This window comes from Squalius cephalus (assembly GCF_949319135.1).
Source record: "Squalius cephalus genome assembly, chromosome: 2".
Taxonomy (NCBI): domain Eukaryota; kingdom Metazoa; phylum Chordata; class Actinopteri; order Cypriniformes; family Leuciscidae; genus Squalius; species Squalius cephalus.
The window spans coordinates 48,648,519-48,672,327 of NC_137123.1; the positions used below are offsets into that span (position 1 = coordinate 48,648,519).

Below are 23,809 nucleotides of genomic sequence, written 5' to 3' on the forward strand. Positions count from 1 at the left end.
TTGGCCTGTCGATCCATGGGCTACACCATGGTCCATCATCCCTCAGTCTCTGTCTGCTCCGGCTTGGTGGGCTTTAGCTCCATCTGACCTGCTGTGGTGGTCACCTGATTTGCCATCTCAACCCTGGCCACCTGCTCTACCTCAATTCCTATTTCCCAGACCACCTTCTACCTCAGTGGCCTGGCCCTCCATCCATCCCTCCCTCATTCTGCATCCACTCCACCTCCCTCCTAGACTGTTTTTGGAGTGTCAGGTAGCCGCTCCTTTGAGGGGGGCTATGTCACGGTCCTGGTTCTGTGTCTTGTGTTTTGGACTTTTATGTTGAAATACATTATATACCCATCGGTATATTTAAGCTTGTGCTTTTCAGTTGTGTTTTGCTAGTCATTGTTGGATCGTGTTTGTGTATTTGGTTGGGAGTTCCTGGATGTTCCTGTCTTCTCGTGTGGATTATCGATGTTTTTACATTTTGCTTTTAAAGTCGTGCAGACATGTGGATTCTCTCTCCGCACCGTTACAACGTCAGAACCCGGAAGACTAATTTGCTGTTAGTTCCTTCAAGATTTTCCTATGGGGTTTTATAATGGGGATTTCAAATCACATTTGAATGTAGCTCAAAACAGAGTAAAAAATCACATTTCATATGAATTTTTTGATGCTCACACTTGTCAAATATGATTGGATTTTAATCGGATATGCTCAAAGAAACGGATTCGGAATGACAGTCTGAACGAGGCTATAGAACAGTGGTTCTCAACCTTTTTTAGGCCAGTGCCCTCTATCCATTATCCAGGTCCCTTACCGCCCCCACCACCAAAAAAATGGCTAAATGTCTTTATTGAATGTATGCTGATTATTATTCTGTTTTAATAATAATAATGTGTATTATTCACATCCTTATTTTCTTCTTCTTCTTCTTCTTCTTCTTATTATCATTATTAAATCCATAACTTTTTGTATCTAAAATGTACAACAGTAATGAGCGAGTACATCATGAATCCATTTTCCAAACTGTGTTTTTGTCTTATCCTGAATCACTAAGGTACACCTATAAAGTGTTTATATTGGGTCTGTTTTAAGGGCCGCCGCCGCTTTCTCCTTGTTTCCACCATAGAGCTGGTAAGTCCCGCCCATCCGTAAAACCCCAAGTGGACCTCTAGGTTGAAAAATCATCAATGCAAGTGAATGGGAGAAAATAATTATTTTCTGGTCCCGTTTGAATTGTGCCATGAATGTGAACATATGTTGTCTGTGAATTTTTTATATAATTTTTCATGTTACGAGTTTGACAGTACAGTATATGGTATGATTCTTCGGCTATCAGTTGTGGAAAAGACATAACGAGAAAGACTACATGCCGCCTATGTGACGCCACCCCATAAAGTTGACTTATCCGTGGTTTTCGCCAACCTCAACGATTTTGTCCTCTCCCTGAAAGAAGGCGGTGAAGTGCACCAAAGACACAGACACAAGCCATGTTTAGCGGCATCCATGAGCTAGTGTCCGTGTGCGAGTGCTGGTGACGTTTCAAACGCGTCGAGCAGCGAAGAGTTGTAGTCCACAAAGTGCTCTCACACAAAGTCGTGGGGGGTCAGGGGGGGCCTGACGGGAGCCCCCCGATTATCCGAGTTGTGGATAATCGCTGCCTTCATCCTCAGTTTGGCGCCACTCGCCCCTGTCCCACTAACCCACTATTTGTCCGATTGCCCACTATAGTGACCAAATGTCCCGTCGACCCCCGCTGACCAATCATAAGCCACGCCCCCGTCCCACGGACCCACTATTTGTCCGATTACCCACTATAGTGGCCAAATGTCCCCTCGACCCCCGCTGACCACTTACAAGCCACACCCCCGTCCCACGAACCAACTATTTGTCCGATTACCCACTATAGTGGCCAAATGTCCCGTTGACCCCTGACCACTCACAAATCACGCCCTCGTCCCACGAACCCACTATTTGTCCGATTTCCCACTATAGTGGCCAAATGTCCCGTCGAATCATGCTGAGTTTTCAGTTTGCAAAAATGCAAATACATTTAGATAATTCAAACTTCTTTCCTTACAAATAAAATATACTGTCAAGTATTCAAACCTACTATGCCTGGTATGGCCTTATGTGATTCCATTATGGTACAATGTTGCCTCGAGGCAACATGCAGTTTTATGTAATTTCCTATAAAATATTTGATGATATATAATGCAAAGTTTTTGAAAATACTTCTTTACTTACCAATGAAGGTGACTCTGATTTTTTGTAACTGATTATCTGGACAGAAATTAGTGAAAAATGCCCTTTTCAGTGGAGAAAATATGGAGCCATGTGACATGTGCACGTGTGCTGAAAGAGGGACCAAAATGGACCCCTGTGGGTCATGTGGCCACTCTTTTGCATTTTCATCGGTTAGTATTTGAGTTCCCCTCCCCTTAGAGAGCATTGACAAATTCAATTTTATTACGTTTTTATTATAAAAAAAGCTAAAATAGACTATGTTGCCTGGAGGCAACACCGTACCATAGAGGGTTAAGGACAGTTTTGATGACCTTTTACAGTTGTGTCAAGTCACCTGATGCATACTGTAAACTCTGACTCCTGATTAAGCAAATAACATTTGAGAACCACGTCTTTAATGTCTTTACATAAAGCAGCCTACATTTTCGTTTCGAAGACTTTGGTTTGTTTATCCCCTCCCCTTCTCGAGCGCTCATTTCACCCTGCTCCGCTGCAGCTGCTCCAATGAATGGCATCTTTCTCGACATCACGTAAACGCCGACTGGGGGAGATAGAGAGCGTCTTCCTCTGTTGTTCGCCTCAGATGGAGCAGGCTAAAAACACTCCGTTGATGATTAATTTATAACTTCATCACACTGCAGGTTGCAGTACGTCTGATCGTTTAACAAAACGGCCCGGTGTCCGGCCGTATGAATAAAGGACATATATGTAGCCTATACCCCCCTTTGTCGATGACACAGGGACTCACAATTCAAACAGCATGAAATAATTCTATTGCACGAAGGAACTGAAGCCGGGAAAGACAGCATGCAGTTACAAATCTCCGGTCTTTTGCTCGTAATGGCTGTAGCCTATGCAACGATAGAGGGTGAGTAATCTACTGCAGACGATCTTAAAGAGTTTTCCTGCGTTCTCTGTATATGCCATTCCTCAGTTTTATGTATTTTATAAGAATTATTGAAATTATGTAAGTGCTTTCGGTTCCATCATAATGTGACTTAAAATGTTAATTTAGACAGTTCATAAATGATCAGAATGAAGCCAGAGCAGTCAAGCATTACCAGCCGTTTTATCTTGTGCATTCAACCTTGAATGATGCAAAATATATCTATCCCATGCTTAATTTACGTTTATTGCTTGACTTCTAGCGCCCTCAATTGGGTCACTGAGTGTAGGTGTTGTGTGTGACCTGTTCAAAGTCATACAACCATACACTTTTACTGGTTTCCCATCCCCACTCTTTATTTTGAACCAGCTTTGAAGCATAAAAGAATAATTTTAACAGACAACCAACACATTGATGTAGCACTAATGCAAGGAAATGTGTTTTGTCTGGGTTTGGCAGAGTGTAAAAGTGAAGATGTGGGGTTCTTATCAATGTGGAGGCAGTGAGTGCCTTCATCTGCAGCTTTAATCTGAAAATGGAGCTGCTGGACTGGATGTTAATTTATCGGTCAGTAGCACTCAGGAGATAAATACTTGACAACAGCTTTTCTCTTCCACTCTGTTCATTTTTATTTTATTTTATTTTTTATTGAGAGAAATGTTTTTAATCAAGGGGAAATTGCTGTCAAACTTGCCGTTCATTGATTAACAGAATTGCAGTCCTGCTCAAACGGAAATTGTACGTGCTGTTTCATATCTGTAACACAAGGCAAGGCCTGTATAGGCAATATTACATTTGTAATCTTGCTGTTGCTCTGAAAGCATGGCCATATGCTGAGTAATATTCCCATGCTGTTATCCAGTATAACAGCTTGATTGCAAGTGTGATTTAACTTTTTTATACAACAATTCCAAAAAGGAGTTATTGTTGAGTAACTTTTTAATTTTAACATGGCTGGTTATTTTGTTAATTTCTTCTTTACCTTTACGAAGTTGGTCCCCAAAGAAGTCAAAGCAGGATGAGTTGACTGTAGCGCCATGACAATTATTTATTTTGACTCTTGTCTTTTGACTCAGCCCTAAAATGTACCCAAACTACCTTTCACCCTTAAAATCTTGCTTTGACCAGATGGCTTGCTGTAGGGGAGGAGAAGAGGTCGTCTGTTCACATTTGCGTCCAATGAGTAATGAGGTCATGTCTGTGAACTTTGTCTACATAGATATGAAAATAAATCCATTTCTTTCATGATTTTTTATTTCATACTGTAAGAAGGAATCATTTTCCCTGAAGAGTCTACACAATGTTGCAACAGATGAATGCCAATGTCCTTGGACTGAGAAGGTTAGAACAGAAACACACACATAGCGAGTGTGTGTTTCTGCTCTTTGTGTAATGATGTTCTATGAATTGAAGCTTGTCTTGAGTGCATTAAAGTGGCTTTTAACATCCTGATGCAATGGACAGTAGGGCTGCATGATATTGAAGAAAATTGCGATATGCGATAACTAATTTATAATGTGATATTCGATGTGCGATACGATAATGCTAAATTATCTTTCAAATATATTTAAAATTATATAACCTACATGCGTGTTTCACATTCTTTTTGTGACAAGAAAACATCCCTACAGCTTCTGAAAGTGAATATCAGTGTTTTACTGTGGCATAAGAAGTGTTATTTTAACATCAGTGTAAACCACAGGGTTTAGGATTTCAGGTTATCCTACATTAGGTTTATTTAACAACAGAAACTGAATAATCAAATGTAAAAATAAAACACTGCTTAGTTTTCACTGTATGAATTAAATATATACTGGTTCTTATTAAAGCTACAAAAGTTGTTCTGCCAAGAGCAGTGAGTGATTTTCTCTTTATCTTTTGTTCATGACCCCAGTTATTGCAAGCCGTTGCGATATGCTTATCGCGATATATACATTTGCGATATTTCGATATTTTCGATATATCGTGCAGCCCTAATGGACAGTAATCTTACTTCTCTAGAGAAAAAAGGGTTAGTTCACCCAAAAATGAAAATTGTGTCAGTAATGACTCACCCTCATGTCGTTCCAAGCCCGTAAGACCTCCGTTCATCTTCGGAACACAGTTTGAGATATTTTAGATTTAGTCCGAGAGCTTTCTGTCCCTCCATTGAAAATGTATGTACGGTATACTGTCCATGTCCATAAAGGTAATAAAGACATCATCAAAGTAGTCCATGTGACATATGTGATATGACAAAATGTATTTTCGATGCTTCAAAAAATTCTAACTAACCCACTGATGTCACATGGACACATGTCTTTATTACCTTTATGGACATGGACAGTATACCGTACATACATTTTCAATGGAGGGACAGAAAGCTCTCGGACTAAATCTAAAATATCTTAAACTGTGTTCCGAAGATGAACGGAGGTCTTACGGGCTTGGAACGACATGAGGGTGAGTCATTAATGACATAATTTTCATTTTTGGGTGAACTAACCCTTTAACACAAATAAATAGAAAAAAGACTCACGCATAACCCTTTTCTCACAAAACTTTAACCTGTTCTTACACTGAAATAGGTTAAACGGGCTAAAATAAAATCTATACACTTCAACATGCATGTAAAAACACACAGTCTGTTTTTCACACTCTCTCTATCACCCTCCTCCCATTTCTTGTCTTTTGATTTACACATCCCTGTCCACTCCCTAGTTGGTCGAGTCGTAAACCCTGGAGAAATGGCATGCCCTGCGTACAGTCTTTATTTATGATGTCATTTCATATGGGATGGGGGGGGGGGGGGGTGCTCAAAAAAACAAAATGGCTTCCTATAGTCAGGCAGAAAAGCCTTTTTTACATGCAGGGCATGACAGATGGTGATGATGAGGAAGGAAGTAATGCTGGTTGTTCAGCAACAATTTACATCCTGTAAAAAATGTCTTTAAGGTGGTAGAGAATCGTGTGGCACTAATGTTGGAGGCACCAGGTGTGCGTGCCTGTGCGTGTATGCATATATACATACATATGTATGTATGTATGTATATATATATGTATACAGTATTCAACATTTGAAGTGGATCAAAAAAGTTCATCAAAGTTGTCCTAAGACAAGACAAGAACAGGTATTGTTCAAAAATCATGTATAACTTTGATGAAAGGTTTTGATCCACTTCAAATGTTGACTACTGCATGTATATGTATGTATATGTGTACAAACATACGTACATTTAAATATACATTATTGACATTATAGAGAGTTGAACAGTTGTTTCAAATTATGCTGTTAACCAATCAGCATCCAGGACTGGAACTATTCTTTTTATAATTACCGAAAATAGAATTAAGAATTACAATGTATAATAGAATTGTGAACTCTCAGTGAGTGCATGCATGATTGTTCTTGAAGTTCTTGGAACTACAGGTTAAATTGTAATTTAAAAGTAGTAGCCTAGCCCATTTAATTTTTTGTTACACAGAAAACATATGTCCATGTCTAAAATAGTGCAGACAAATTGATTTACTTGAGTACATGAGTAGCACATATCATTGTTTATTGTGAGTGTTCTTTTTTTTTTTTTTTTTGACTCAACATGATAAAGGAAAGAATTTAGCAGATAAAAGCAGCTTTTAAAAGCTTTCTAAAAATGTTAGTGAGAACCAGAACTGACAGTGTGTTGTTTCCTAAGATGAAAATAGATTCACTTCCTCCTGGCTGAACTCCCTCCATATCAACCCCACCACCTTGGGGTGGAGTCTCCATTACCCGGCCCTCAGGTTCAGGTGACCAGGGATGTAGACTGCTCTCAGGATCTGGTGTGCCAGTTTGTAAAGTAGGCACGACTGCAGACCCCCCTGGTGATTTATGTAGAAGACAACTGATGTGTTGGTTGGCTGTCTGGACAAACACATGATGGCCCCTCAGGTCTGGGAGTAAGTGTTTCAAAGGTAGAAATACAGCCATCATCTCCAGGCAATTTATGTGCCAAGAGAGATGATGACCCTTCCAAAGACCCTGTGCTGACCCTCCATGATGGATAAAGCACACTTGACATTGAGCCTTAACCCCAATTCCTTCATGTGGGCGAGGACGACTTCTCGATGCCGAATCGCCATCTGCTCCAGTTGAGCCTAAATTAACCTTTCGTCAATGTAATTCAATACACAAATGCCCTGGAGTCACAGAGGAGCCAGAGCTGCATCCACGCATTTTGTGAAAGTGTGGGGTGCAAGGCTAGGCCGAAAGGAAGAACCAGATACTGGTACTCTTCACTTCCGAAAGCAAACCCGAAGAACTTCCTGTGTTATGGAAGTATGAATACATGGAAGTATGCGTCCTTGAGATTTATTGTGACAAATCAGTCCTCGGATCTGATTTGAGTCACGATTAGTTTTAAAGTCAACATTTTGAACTGTACGTTTTTAGTGTACGATTTAACAGGCGCAGCCACAGATCTAAAATCGGACGCAACCCCCAATTCTTTTTTGGAACTATAAAATACCAGTTGTAAAACCTGGATTCTCTTTTGGGTGGAGGAACATGCTCTATCGCCTCCTTAACCAAAAGAGCTTTTTCTTCCTGTTTCAATACCAGAGCCTGCTCGGGACCTACCACTGTGAGTAGGACCCTGTTGAACCAAGGTGGACGAGAACAAAACTGAATTCAGTAGCCTCTTTCTACGATCTGCAGGACCTATTGTGACACATTTGGCAGAAGTTTTCATGCTGCCAGATGGTCTACTAAGGGAACCAGCCTCTCGAGACTGGTCTTTGGTAGATTTCGAGTAGTCAGCTCGGCGCCCTGAAGCGGATGGCCAGCAGGGAACAACCGACCTGGCTTCTCTAAAGTCCTCCTCGAAGGGCACGAGTCTCCCAGTGCCCCAACATCTTCGGGCGGACACTGAGACCTGAACTCCCTGGAAACTGCTGCGCCCCAAAGCACCAAGGTTGGCAGGGTTTGTAAAACAGTCCCCTGAGGGCACAGAAGAGAAATGGGCTCTGTATGATGTGTGAGCAACTTCTCCCCAGAGGGGTCTGCCCTCAGAGGCCTGACAATCCTGGCATTAGTGCCTCTTAGCCAAAGCCTTCTTAGTGAGAATGACGGTCCTCAGATCTGTCTTCCCCTTTGAAGGCTCCAGCCGAGAGTGCCACCCCGACCCCATTTCTTTTTGTGGGGGGTCTCGGGAAGCGACACTCTCCTTCTCCTGCGCCCTGTATGAGGAACTAGATGACAGCCGAGGCTGCTCTTACCCCTGGGCCTTAATTGACGATGCCGTATCAGGGGACAGATATCTCACAAGCATCAATTCCATCTTAGACATTGCCCCATACCTGTGTTGTTTCAACCCCGTTATGTTTGAATAATTTGTAATTTGGGGGCTGAAAAGACAGGCATAAAGACAAACATAGCCAAAAGACCAGCTTAATTTAGCAAAACAATAATTTAAGGGACATTGCAAGTGTTACGGAATGCAAACTCTGGAGAGGAAGTTGGCAGGTGAAATTAAGCGTAGCGTCAGTTCTGGCAGGTCACGTTAGTCAAGCTCGCATCAGCTGACACTTAGCTGATCCACGTCTACCTATAGGAATATGACGCCTATCACTGTATACATATATAAGCTCCTTTAGTATTATCAGCAGTTATCACGTTTCTCAGGAGCTAATTACCCTCCTCCATCCCCAGCTCCACCTCTCGTCAGTCAGTATGGCATTCTGATTCCCCTTAATGATATCTGCAATACTTAATGATATCTGCTTGATATCTATTAATGATATCTGCAATACATTCATGTTTGTTCTGTTCTGTTTACCCTAAGGGGGGGTATTTCTGCTCTCCCTGCTCTTATCCATGCTAGGCTGCATGGATGCGCAGGGAGTTCTTGCCCAGAACAGAACCATACCGCCAATCCTAAATGTACGCAATTGCCAATCATATTTGACGATAGTGGTCCTGAAAGAACAGTGAGTTTTCTTGAAAACAACAGAGGGTGAGGATGATGGTTGATACCGTGGGTGACTAGGCAGATGAACAAAGGTGGGAATGGAGACACTGTGGAAGGATGAGACGCTAGAGACAGACAGATAGCTGGAGACAGGGAGATTGCTGGAGATAGGGAGAGTAGTCCACTATGTGTAAACGAGATCGAACCATGAGCTGGAGTGAAGAGTGTGCATTTATAGAGGTGATGATGAGGTGCCGGTGTAAGTGATCATGAACGACGTGCAGGTAGGAACCAAGGAGAGTGATGGGAGATGTAGTGCAGATCTGTGACAGCAAGATACTGGATAATATTTTTTACTTCTGTGCGTTATAATGATGGCTTGTGAAACTGAGCATCTTTTCCAGTTCATATAGATTTAAACCACATACATGGGCGACAGTTTGGTTTGAAATGTGCTGGGGACAGAGACTCATTCAGAAGTGCATTTTCAGAAGTGCTGGGTACAATGACGCATACATTTTTTTTTCTCTTTCGCGCAGGTCATGTTTTAAAAGATGATGTCCTGTAGCTTACTAATGTAAATAAATAAAAATGTATACAAAAATGTGATGATATCCGACTCGTTGTATGAAGAAGAAAGCCTTAAGTTTTCAAAAAGCATTAGACATATGACCCACTATTCTGCTTCATAAGTAGCCTACCATGTTGACAATATGACATGACGTGGTTTAATGTACCTAAACAACGATTACCAAATTCATCTCATATTGCTCCTCATAACCACTGAAAACTGTCAAAAAATCTAACCCAAAGTCCCGGAGCGGCTATGGGTTGACTCCCCACGGTTCTCATGGGCTTTATATATAAGTCCTAACGTGAAAAAGCTTTACGTGGTTTAATGTACCTAAACAACAATCACCAAATTTCTCTCATATTGCTCCTCATAACAACTGAAAACTGTCAAAAAAAAAAAAAAAAAAAACCTGGTGGGTACAAAATGACTCATGACGAAATCTGGTGGGTACGCGTACCCACCGTCCCCACCGAAATCGACGCCTATGACCACATATACACCATCATACACTGACTACAAACACATTTCCTATCATGAATGGCTATGAAAGATCTAGCGAATCAGAGTAGGTATGGGGCAGAGCAACATGTGCAGCCCCACCCTGGGTTTAACCCCGTCCCGTTCTGCAGGCTGCAGCCAGGTGTACTTGCGCCAATCTGCCATACATAACATTATAATGAGAACACTATACAATAGATTGAATGTTGTAAATTCTTTGTGGTTTAGTTGCTGTGTTTTAGCGCATTGTTACGGGAAGAGCGCATCCACAATGGGAGTTACACATTCTGGTTAGCACATAACTTAGTTCACCTGCATTTGCATAGTTTTGTGCAGATACAAGTTGTAATGTTACGTTTACGTTGTGTATCTATAATATCTGATTAATGTCATGTAGAACGGGCTTCAGTTTACTGGTGTTCATTCACTCTTCAGCTTCACCTATTCTCCTCAGCTATTCCTTTTAGATGTTTCTTTCAAAATGTTTAAAAACATTGATGCATTATTGATAATCTTGTAGTTTTATTTTTCTAATTATATTTTAATATTTCTATAGACATATTTTCATGTCTTATTTTTATTTGTCATCATTAGTTTTCGTAACAGTGATTTAATTAAAATAATTTCATTATCACCATGACAGACACAGCCTGTCCCCCCCCCCCACCCATTTTTGAGACCTACTGTATCAGTAGTACTCAAAATGAAAAAAAAAATGCCCATCTCTGTGTATATGTGTGTAGTTGTATGGTCGTCTTGTTCTCCTGACGCTCTCTGTAGTGCTCTTGTCTGAGGTCATCATATCATGGCAATGGTTGCGTCAGCAGAAGGAACTCTGAGGAGCCTGGTCCAGCTGTCACTTCATTACTCTGTGCTCATCTAACACTCGTGGGGGAGTGTGTCTGCATTGAATGTGTCATTCCTCAAGATGGCATATCAAATGTGGACCTACTTCCTACATAACCAGACAGATATGTTTATGTATAGGCCTATACAGCACTGAAAATTAGCATGGCAGCTTTAGATTATACTATACCTTATCACCACATGCCACTTGAGTCTTTAATGTCATTAGTTTTTCCTAAATTGTTCTCATATTGTTCCACCCTCGTTCTAGCTCCTGAAGAATTTGTCTCATTGGCTGAGATGGAGGACACTTTGTTGAGGAATCTTTTTCGCGGCTATCAGAAGTGGGTGAGACCTGTCCTTCACGCCAACGACACGATTACCGTTCGCTTCGGTTTGAAGATCTCCCAGCTGGTGGATGTGGTGAGACACACACACATATCCACTGTAAAATCTGATCTTCAACTAAGTCTCAAAATGCATGAACAAATAGCACACACAAAGGGCTTGATGATAACAATATCATATCGAGATTGCGTTAAAATTTACGTTGATAACGATGATAAGCTCTGGACTTTTTTACTCGATGTGGATTAATCTAACAGCCTATCACGCAGTACAAATTAACGCGACAACTGCCAGTCAGTGCATGTCACTAATGAGTGATTTCTGTGTGTCTCTATGTGAATGAACGGTGCGGTTTAGTCTGATACACAAGCTCACACACTTGTGACGACCAGTGTTTTCAGCGTCTGACGTCTCAATATATGAGGACATGAACACATGAACTTTATCTCCAGAGCTGCTTTGAGAGTCACTTCACAAGCTTTTCACCGTTTCATTTGAGAAAAACTACCATTGAATAAACACACTGAAACTAAAACTGAGATCTTCATGACAAACCGTCAAAATAAAACTTCAAGAAATTATGACAGAAATAAATCAAAACTGTAGCCGTATTAACTTCTCAAAGTAATAATATTAACATTATTATTTCTAAGAAATATCATACAACCAATCTATTTTTTTCATCCATGTTTTAAATTTATAAAGTTCTGTTGTGCTGCATCTTATTTGACAAAAAATAAAAATGCAATGTTTTGTTGTTAATTAATTTATATTAAAGTTTATATAAAATGATAAAACATAGAATGACTATAACAACTTAAAATCAGTTGTCCAAATGCTATCAGCTGCTTTGCTGTCCGAAAACTCTGCTCGTCTGTTCGAAAAAAAGAATGTCTCGGTTACGTATGTAACCCTCGTTCCCTGAGGAGGGAACAGAGACGTTACATCAGTGAATGACGAAATGGGGGTTTCGCTTAGAAGCCTAACACCTTTGAGTTCTTACAAAATGAGCCAATGGCCCGAATGGAAAAACAATGCCATGGGTCTGCGGAAGTTGCATTGTGCAACTCCGCCCCACTGCATGGGTATAAAAGGAGCAGCGCGGCAATCTCGCATTATGTTATGCTGAGGAGCCGAGACTGAACTCCCGGCTGTTCTAGCAGTACAGCTGTTGTGGCAGGGGAAAATAACGTCTCCGTTCCCTCCTTTCGTTCAGTCACTACGAGTTACGTCAGTGAATGACGAAATGTGGGTCCCAATTCAATCACGCCACGGTGGCTGTCTTCCAGTTCCCTGTGCAAGTCTGAGCTCCCTGTTGTGAGACTAGCACGAAGGGCTAGGCTTAACGCAATAATACCATGGTACACTGGGTGACATATGCCAGGTGGAATATGTAACACAGCGCCTACCCGTAGGGAGGATTTAGAACACACATATGACCAGAGTGCGGGATGCATATGGAAAACTCCGAGGTATCCAGCCCGCAGGGTGGAATGTTTCAACCTCGAGATGGCAAAAGGTCTTGCCGAGGGAAAACACGTGCTCGGTGGAGACTTACCGTGGAAATACACATGTGGGGGTTGCCCAACGAGGGAGCCATGCACATGGAGGCACCTAGCCAATCACGAGGGCTGACCAACCAGGCATGCACTAGGCATGCATATACCAATCCATAGAGCGGAATGGTGCAGCAAGCGATGACACCGAGCAGGTCCTGCAGCTCTACAGATGTCTATTAGCGAGGCGCCATGCACTAAAGCCCAGGAGGAAGCCACACTCCGGATGGACTGTGCCTTCACCCCTAAGGGGCATGGTCGACCCTGCGTCTGGTAAGCCAAGACAATGGCGTCCAATATCCAGTGAGACAACCTTTGCTTGGAGAGAGCTTTTCCCCTCAGCTTCCCACCATAACTGACAAAGAGCTGGTCTGAGGTCCTGAAACACTGCGTTCTGTCTACATAAGCATGGAGGGCGCGTACTGGACAGAGCAGTGCCAAGGCTGGGTCTGCCTTCTCTGAGGGCAGCGCTTGCAGGTTCACCACCTGATCCCTGAAAGGAGTGGTGGGAACCTTGGTCACGTATCCAGGCCGGGGTCTCAAGATCAGGTGAGAGTTAGCCGGCCCGAATTCTAGGCATGCTTCGTCAACCGAAAATGCCTGCAGTTCCCCTACTCTCTTGATGGAGGCCAAAGCGACCAGGAGCACTGTCTTCATAGACATGAACCACTGATCGCAGTGGCTCAAAGGGAGCTCTCTGCATGGCTGATAAGACCACTGCGAGGTCCCAAGAGGGTATAAGAAGAGAGCATGGAGGATTTAGTCTCCTCGCCCCCCTCAGGAACCTGACGACCAGGTCATGCTGTCCCACTGGTTTTGGAGGGGTGCTTAGGGTCGCCACGCCAGGTGGAGGCGCTGTGGGGACACAGTTACATCGCCATAGAACGCTCCAGCGGGGGGACCCCAGTGTACCCTTTGGCCGCGGCCTCATTAAGTGCAGAGAAGGCGGAAGAGGCCGCTGAGCAGTCACAAAAAGTCAAAGGAGACTTCCACAATCTCATGACCTCTTCATGCACTTCCAGGAAGAAAGGAATTGGGGGGCGGGTGCTGAAGGGTGTCAGCACGTGCCACCCCCAAAAACTAATCATCAAGCTTTGAGAGCTCGGGACATGGCGGAAGGTTCCACACAAGCCTGATGCTCGCGGCTGCCCGGGAAAGCATGGCAGTCAGTTCTGGATCAGACTCGGGCAATGTTGGCACCCCCGAAGGAGGCAGCACAGCCGAGTCTTCATCTCCAGATGACTCAAGCCCACCTTGTGATGCGGTGATAGACATGACATCAGGGCGCTGAATGAAGGAGGGGACTCTACCTCTAAGGAGGTCATTGAGTCTCGATCACAACATGATCGATGGTTCGATGGCGATGGTTATGTTCCCGCAATGAGAACATGACTCATCCACGAATGCTGCCTGAGCGTGATTTAAGCCCAAACACACCAGGCAGCATTCGTGCCCATCAGCAAAATTAATCTGTATACCGCACCCAGAAATACGCGGACGAGCATCTTTAAAAAGACGCGCCGCGTGCAGCTCTTTTAGAGAGGATAAAACTCAACAGCAGTGCTGAAGCGCCCAGGGAGAAAACACACACTGTTGGCAGATTACTGCACAGACCAGCAGCAGGAATGAGATCTCGCTGGAACATGCCGTCACACCAACACCACTGAAGAGTCGCTCGTCTCGTATTCAGAACTCATAGACAGCTTGCAGTGGAGAGAAGTGAAGAAACACTCGGCTCCGAAGCAAAAACATAATGCGAGATTGCCGCGCTGCTCCTTTTATACCCACACGGTGGGGTGGAGTTGCGCTATGCAAATTCCGCAGACCCATGGCATTGTTTTGCCATGGGCTCGTTTTGTAAGAACTCGAAGGTGATAAAGCGAAAAGGATTCTAAGCGAAACCCCCATTTCATCATTCAGTGACGTAACTCGTAGTGACTGAATGAAAGGGAACTTCAATGTTCCAGATGAAACATGAAACCAAGGTTAAGCGGACTGTTTCTGTCTATTATTGCCTATTATTGTTTACCCAGAGGCAATTGCACATAGTCAAACACAGGCAAGTCAGCATAAAATTAAATTGGACTCTATACTAAAATGGACCCGCACATTACTACTCTTGTGGTGTACAATTAATAAAGCAAGTTAAACCACAAAAAAATGATTTGTCTTGGAATGGCATTCCACTATTTTTTTCTGATTTAATTTTCTGTTTCACTCTGAAATAAGACATAATGCTGAAGTCGGTCGCAAATTTAATTGGACCAGCCTGTTCTCTCTCTCAACTGATTAGTTTAGGCCGGATATGAGAATGGCAACTCAGATCATAGTTTCTAGACTCTATTTACTCAACACATCATCATGACAACCAGCTGTATCACACTTTGCGTTAAATGATCCTATCTCTCTGTTTTCCTCTTCTCTTTTGACCCGTGTATTGATCCTGATGATGCTGAGCATTCAAGAACCTGATTGAAAATGCTAGTGTGTGTGTAATATTACTGGATGCACTTTTATCATGCCATACCACAACACAATAGTTCCATAAATGCTTTACCAATTTGGCAATTTGAAGATGATCATTTGTGTCAATGGTTGTGCAGAACCCTTTTAAAAAAGAAACCAGGAGACATAATATAAATAGATCGTTGTGGTCGAATATAAATAGAGGTTAAAATTAATCTATTAATACTATTAATATAAAACAGTATAGTATTAAAGGGATAGTTCACACAAAAATGAAAATTCTTTAATCATTTATTCACCTTCAAAGAGGGTGGTACTTCCATTGTATGGACAAAAAAACACAGAGACATTTATTTAAAAATATTGTTCCAAACCTGTGGAAGAAGAAAAAAAGTACAGGTTTTACATACAGGTTTGGAATGACATGAGGGTGAGTAAATAAATAGAATTAAAATTTGGGGATAAACTATCCCTTTAATATAACATATTTAAAGGAGCTGTATGTAAGATTGTGGCCAAAACTGGTACTGCAATCACTTTCAAATTAATGTAGAGCAGTGTATCCCCTCCCCCTCCCCCCTGACTCGAGGTTGCCAGATAGGCTGCAGGATCCAGCAGGAACATAGGCTGCTACAAGGAGCTGCAGCTGTGGTAACTAGAGCAGAGCTGGCAACCCGGATGCCGAAACACTACTGACTTTGTGATTGGTAGATAGGTGGAGGGTGGCTATTCAGGCCAAAACACAAGATGACAACATCAACATCAGTTGAGGGCTGCAACTTCACTTTTTAAATGACAATATCCTGGCCGTACTACTGTTGTCAGTGATATAAGTATTTGAAATGAACATGATTTCTTAATGTCTAGTGACATATCAGGGCCATTTTATGATTAATTGAAATACATTTCTTACATACAGCTCCTTTAATATTGTTTGTTTGGATATTACATTGATTATAACATAGTAGGCTATACTTCTGTAGTACATAAACAAAGACTGATACAGAGATCTGTTTGTATTTTAAATCAAAAACACAATGCAGCAGTAATTTGGAAAATTAGGTTTCTGTCAGGACTACTATCGTCAAAGACGATTGACAATTAGCATACAGTTTGGATTGGCGGTATGGTTCTGTTCTGTGCATGAACTCTCTGCGCATCCTTGCAGCCAAGCATGGATAAGAGCAGGAAGAGCAGCAATAACCCCCCTTAGGGTAAACAGAAAAGAACCAACATGAATGTATTGCAGATATCATTAATGTCAATATTTTAATGTACAACATAATTCGAGTGTTTAGTCTGATTCAAGGGGAATCAGAATGCCAAATCCTGACTGGACGAGAGGAGGACCTGGGGATGGAGGAGGGTAATTAGCTGCTGATAACACTGAAGGAGCTTATATATGGATGCTGTGATAGGTGTCGTATTCCTATAGGTAGACATGGATCAGCTGAGAGCCAGCTGATGTGAGCTTGACTAACGTGACCTGCCAGAACTAACGCTACGCTCAGTGTTTGAAAACAACCATTTGTGTTACTGGACTTTTGACTTAAAATTTCTTAGATAGTAGCCTTGTAACATCTTCCCTTTGTCACCGCTAGCCTCTGACTCCTCTATGGCTTGTCGGCATGCAAAATCAGTGCTGCCTCTGCCATGTGTCTTGTGGAAAATGTGCATGTGGTTATGCAGAATTTTCGGATCGGATTTGAAATATTTTTACATGTGCGTCTATACCTAATGCAAAAACCCTGACTGTATAATGGACAGTTGTGAATAATTCTGTTAGAAAATATTGATTAGCCCTAGAAAACCTAACTATGCTTTTCTTTCAAACATATTAGCAATCATTTGTTTTATGTGGATGCATTCAGACATTTATTATCCATTCATTTTACCATTGTGAATAAGCAGAGAGTAAAGCCAGTTGAGAAGGTGTAAGATGCTTTGAGAAGAAGCCCTCTGGTCACTATGAATGATCTGTTCAAATAATTATCTGAAGAATCTTTTTGCAGCTCTTGAGCTGCAAAAAGATTCTTCAGATAATTATTTGAACAGAATACAGGTTAGGAACAATGAAAGTAAATGAAAGTAAATAATCACTTTTATGTGTACTGTCCCTTTAAGCTATTCCCAGTTGCCCACGTTAAATCAAATCACAAAGTCTGAGTCAGTGCAACATTCCATAAATCCATAAATCACGCAATAATGCACTGTACAGAAAGTGTGTGAGTAATTATGTCTTACTGTATGAGCATGTTTGCATGCAACACTTCCCCCGTAACTACTGGCTGACGTTATAGTGAGACTGGCTCTACTTAATAGTGTGTGGGGTTAATAAATCTACATGATGTGTAAATGTTTAATCTTTTACCTATGAAATATTAATTGCCTTTGCATACATCACAGGAATCAGAGAAAGGCAAACACCGTTCTTGGTGATCAGTTGATCTTTATTGTAGAGACAAGTTGTTAATACAATTACATTTGATAACTTATTTACAATTATTTCAATTAAAAAAACTGCATTTACACTGTGACACGTTCACAAAACAATTCATGCTGAAATGCATAAGAATCATATAGTCTATACTATGTCCTTCTTATTTTATCATCATGACTAGGTAGTATAAGTGTCTTAACACTAAATAGGGATTTTGATATATAAATGTGGTTAATGTTTTAGATTTCTAACATGTAGCATTGGATTTCATGCCTTTTTGTTGTTTCATTAGGGGAGGGAGTTTGATATTCTGAAAGTTATAATATGTTTTCAAATGAACCTTGTACAGTGATTATAATGGGAATATAATTCTTTAATTTCACAAGAGCAAAAAAAAGCTTCCTCACATTGCTGTGTTCAAGTCCTCTTGAGATGTGCCTACTTACAATTTCACAATTGCAACATGAGCTGCATGAAGTGATTTTATCTTTATTGCTTTATTGTGAAGTATTATCAACATTCTTTATTAAAAGCACACAAAATGTGAACAGACTAAATTGTACCATGAACATTCAAACTTATTATGATCAGTACCAATTTGTTTCTTTCATTATTCTTTAATTGAAAACTTGGAAAGACGTGGCTTAACGAAGATCGAGAGTTTCTCACTGGCAGTTACAACTTTATTGTGGAGTTCATATGTGCTCAACTTGTAAATTTGATCATACCGCAAAGATTTTTGGGCGAACTATCTCTTTAAAACCTTTCATTAACATAGAGTAGAACTCTGGGTGTTGAAAATGTGGCCTATGCAAGCAGGACGTCGTAAGCTGTCCAAATGATATGATATCCACAATCCTGTCCATGTTTTTCAGTGGTTTGTGGAAATAATAAAAATGGCACACGATGAGGAATTTAATTATTAAAATAATAATAATAATGTACATTTTTTCTAACTTTAATTTTTTGTTTAAATTTTGTACATATTTTAGTCACTAAATATTTGCTTAATTATGTCTAAACCTCACTGTAGACATAACCAGGATAATCAGCGTGACAATATGGTGCTTTGTTGGAAGCCTGTTTAGTCTGAGCAGTGAGGCAGCAAGATTTTTTTTAGGATTCAGGCACATCCTATATATATTTGTCCTGCAGAGCCACCTGATGGTCATATCTTGTAATCAACATGATATTCAGCACTCACCTTGTTGTCACGATTTGACAGTATACATTTTCTGGCTGGTGAAACACTGAACACTGTGGGAACAATTGATTTTCACACCATTCTTATTTAACAGATGTGTCTCAGTATATTGGTTCCTATTCAGGGTCTGAATTTCAATTAAATGAAACAAAAGACATAAAATAAAAAATCTTTTGAGCTGCATATATAAATAGCACAGTTGAGTTAATCCTCTGAATTACACAAGTAGGTCAATAGTGATAGATTTTGAGGCTTTGAGAGAAATAGTGTATTCGGGTTCATTTAAAACATGTTATGGTTCAAGCTCATGTATGGTGTAAACACATTTTAGCAACTATCAAAGTTTTTTCACCTTTCATTGTGTATTTTCTTCATTTCTGTCTTCAGGATGAAAAGAACCAACTAATGACTACAAATGTCTGGTTGTGGCAGGTAACCCAAAGAAATTTGGCTTTCATTTTTAAGTATGTCCCAAAATACCTTCTTGATTCATGCTTAATTCATTTCTTGTAGGAGTGGACAGACGCTAAGCTTCGTTGGAATCCAGAAGATTATGGTGGAATCACATCCATCAGAGTGCCCTCAGAATCTATCTGGCTACCAGACATCGTTCTTTATGAGAAGTAAGTCTTTTTATGACCTCTTATACATATAATGTCATACAGGTGCTCACATTAGATAATGCAGTTGGGTCTTGGCTTCATCCAATATTAATCCGACTACAATTGGCCAGTTTTTGTGTGCTTGTTCTAGATGACACTCAATTTGTATTTAAAGCACCCTGTTATGCTTTTTCTGATATTACCTTTCATTTAGTGTCTTATATAGCTTTGAAGAAAGATCAAAAGGCACAATAAATGGAGCTATTGTCTCCTGAAAGAAAGAACCGATTCTGAACTGCCTGAAACAAGTCGTCAGTGATTCCAGGCTTACTTCCTGCGTAGATTTGCAACAAATGTGCATAATGCCAGCCTATGGTCTTCATTGGCTGCCCGTGAACAACATCTAAAAACTGTAGTTGTGTCTGAGGCTGGAAGAGTTTATTTCAAGCATAGCAGACATAGAAAAACTGTACCAACTGTACTTTTTTTTATTTTAATTTCTTCTATGTAAAGCACTTTGAATTGCCATTGTGTATGAAATGTGCTATATAAATAAACTTGCCTTGCCTTGCCTTACCAGGAGAGCAAATATTGCCAATATCCAGCAAAATTAAAAAGCAGGAATTTTCAATATTTTATATTTATAACTATTTTATTCATAATAAATTGTAATTATTAAATAGAAACAATAAAATGACATTGTTTATTTATTTATTAAAAATAATAAAGTTTTTATGAAAGTATCTCCTCGGGACCTTCCAGGACACCATAACATCATGTCTAATGATATATAACATATTCAAATTGGCAAAAATAGGCCAAAAATGCAAATACTTATTAGAAGAGTAGAAATGGAATGGAAATTGGAAAATGTATTTATTTATTAATTAAAATATTTTTGTAACTGCTCCATCTGACACCATTATTGTTCTTTCCAAATACATGCACTATAATCTAATTTACTAACCCATTTAGAATACCCTAGCAGCAGCATACAGTAGCAATGTAACTCTCAAAATCTTAGCCATATCAGTAACATTTTACAATATGTATATAATAATAAAGTACTTACAAATATTTTGTAAACTATTATTTTATTGTTAATTCATAGTTTATATTGTAGTCTCTATAGTGAGTTCTTCATTCGGTCACTGAAATTAACAAAATGAATATTGTTTAATTGGCTCATATTTAAAGAGTTAGATAATGATTTTTATGCTTTGTTAACAACCTATTAACCATAAATAGTTCTCACTTTAGATTAAGTTTTATTATTTGTACATACTTTATTACTGTATATATACTTAATATAAAGTGTTACTGCAATGTCCAGAACCTCTGAGCATTGCAGCATTGACATTTGCATGGGCAATAACTACTCACATTTTCATCAAAAAATGTGAAATGTAGTTGCTAATATCATCTCTCTCTCTCTCTCTCTCTCTCTCTCTCTCTCTCTCTCTCTCTCTCTCTCTCTCTCTCTCTCTCTCTCTCTCTCTCTCTCTCTCTCTCTCTCTCTCTCTCTCTCTCTCTCTCTCTCTCTCTCTCTCTCTCTCTCTCTCTCTCTCTCTCTCCCTCTCTCCCTCTCCATCTCCATCTCTCTTAGTGCTGATGGCCGGTTTGAAGGGTCTCTAATGACCAAAGCCATTGTAAGGTCTAATGGTACCATCATGTGGACTCCTCCTGCCAGCTATAAATCCGCCTGTACCATGGATGTCACCTTTTTCCCCTTCGACAGGCAGAACTGCTCAATGAAGTTTGGATCATGGACATACGATGGCACTATGGTGGACCTGACCCTGGTAGATGCATACGTAGACCGTAAAGACTTCTTTGACAATGGCGAATGGGAAATACTGAATGCCACCGGCCAGAGGGGCAGTCGGCATGACGGCGTTTACTCCTATCCCTTCGTCACATATTCGTTCATAATGAAGCGTCTCCCTCTCTTTTACACACTCTTTCTCATCATCCCATGTCTCGGCCTGTCATTTCTTACCGTGCTGGTCTTCTACCTTCCCTCGGATGAAGGAGAAAAGCTTTCCCTCTCCACATCCGTCCTTGTGTCTCTCACTGTGTTTCTTCTCGTCATTGAAGAGATAATCCCATCTTCCTCTAAAGTCATTCCTCTGATAGGAGAGTATCTGCTTTTTATCATGATCTTCGTCACATTCTCAATCATTGTAACTGTCTTTGTCATCAATGTCCATCACCGTTCTTCTGCCACATACCATCCCATGGCACCATGGGTTAAGAGTCTTTTCCTCCAGAGATTACCCAGACTGCTCTGCATGAGGGGGCACTCTGATCGGTATCAGTACCCAGACATCGAGCTAAGGAGCCCAGAGCCAAAACGAGGGATGAAAAAAGGGCAACAGAAGAGTGCCGGAGGTGGACGAGGGGGGTTAAAGGAAGATGATAACCAGGCCTGGATTGCCCTGTTGGAGAAAGCCACTAACTCAGTGCACTACATTTCCAGACACATCAAGAAGGAACACTTCATCAGAGAGGTACCACTCAAATCAATTATCAAATTATTGATTAGAAGTGCTTGCTTTATACTGTGTATTTAGGGTATTTGGGTCTGTTTGTTTCTCAGGTCGTTCAGGACTGGAAGTTTGTGGCTCAGGTGTTGGACCGGATCTTCCTATGGGCCTTTCTCACAGTTTCTGTGCTTGGGACAATCCTCATCTTCTACCCGGCTGTGCGGATGTACCTCAGCTCATCGTAAAAACCCACAAGATTTCAGCCTACCAAATCTCTTTTTCTCAAAATAGCATTCTTATGGCCCCTTTGAAATATATGTAGCTCCCACAACACTACAGTAATCCTTCTAAAAGTCCTTTTCTGACCTAGCCACATCTGTAATCCGCTGCAAATTCAGCTTCTCTCTCTCCCTCCTAGATGCTGTGTTTAATAGTTAGACTGAAAATAGCAAAACTCAGCTGAAATGAAGTTTAGGAATCTTCTTCCCATTAAACATATAACTAAGAGGCAGCTGATACAGTTGGAGGGGTTTGGATCTGTGTATAATCACTTTGAGGGGATCATGGTTTTAAAGATCTTCAATAATTTGACTTTCTTGTGATATATGAGGTGAAACCGCGTGTCTTAGGCTTCTCATTTTGCTTTCAGATTCATTTATTTATAAAATGATTTATAAAAATAATTTACCAAATATTTTTACAGGTTTAATGTGCCCACTGTCTATGTACGTAATATTTTACTGTAACAAACCTATTTGCACTGCTTTTTAATTTAATTCACCACTTTTGAAATTAAAATGCAATCTGTATGGATTTTAAATCAGAAATGATCACCATCCAGGCTTAAACGTATATTAATCTTACTGCTCACATTTTGTATTAGGTGTCTTTAACTACTATGCTTACATCATCATCATCAATAATAATAATAAATGTTAGGTACCATGTAGTTATTGTTTTCATGTTGTAATGCAAACACATACAGGTAAGGTTTCGAGGTATGGTTAGGTTTAAGGGCTGGTTAAGGTGAAAGGAAAGTGTCAACAATGTAATTACAGAAAATTAATTACAGCTGTAATTACATGCAGGAGTTTTAGATATGATGTATGTGCACAATAACTGCATTGTAACAAATGATTCATTTAAATGTTACATAGTTGTTAAAGACACTTCATATGAAATGGGCCCCTTTTACTAATAATATAAAGGTTTTCTATAAGTCTGGATGATAACTTTTTCTTTTAGTAAGTATAATCAATTATAATAGTATCTCTCTTATTAGCACATGTGATATTTACTGTACAGTCTATAATCTATTTTCCTAGTTTTTAGTACTGTTAAATGCAGTAGTATCATGCCTTTGGATGGCATTATGCATATGTACATTTTATTCAGATGAGGCCATGCATAATACAAAACGCACGTGTGTGTATGTACAATATTCCACCATTTGGGATTTATAAAAATAACTTTGCACTGGCACATATGGTTTTATAAATCTTAATATCTGTCATTTGCACTCACGCTTACTTTTTAGGATAAAGTCTATGCCAAGTGTTACACACAAGGCCCTAGATCTTTATGGATACTGTTGCTGGATTAACTGATCACAACTAGTTGTTTATTAGCAAGGACTGGATTATGACACCCTCCTTTATTTCTGGTCATTGTTGTTGTATCATAGTCTTATGTTGTTTGAATATTTAATTGTACAAAAGCAATTAATAAATAATCTTGTCAGTGA

General features: G+C 40.3%; 1 protein-coding gene across 1 annotated transcript; it reads left to right on the forward strand.

The window, feature by feature from the left end:
• Window positions 1–2,667: 2,667 nt before the first annotated feature.
• chrnb3a (cholinergic receptor nicotinic beta 3 subunit a) lies at window positions 2,668–23,809 on the forward strand. The gene is made up of 6 exons (XM_079848089.1): window positions 2,668–3,100; window positions 11,235–11,386; window positions 19,365–19,409; window positions 19,491–19,600; window positions 21,186–22,089; window positions 22,179–23,809. Exons 1-6 carry the CDS (start codon window positions 3,040–3,042, stop codon window positions 22,308–22,310), a joined length of 1,404 nt encoding a protein of 467 aa, XP_079704215.1. The 5' UTR covers window positions 2,668–3,039; the 3' UTR covers window positions 22,311–23,809.

Coding starts and splice junctions, on each gene's coding strand:
- chrnb3a (XM_079848089.1), top strand. CDS start 3,040: ATGCAGTTACAAATCTCCGGTCTTTTGCTCGTAATGGCTGTAGCCTAT. Junction 3,101..11,234: donor AGCCTATGCAACGATAGAGG/GTGAGTAATCTA, acceptor CCCTCGTTCTAG/CTCCTGAAGAATTTGTCTCA. Junction 22,090..22,178: donor AGGAACACTTCATCAGAGAG/GTACCACTCAAA, acceptor TTTGTTTCTCAG/GTCGTTCAGGACTGGAAGTT.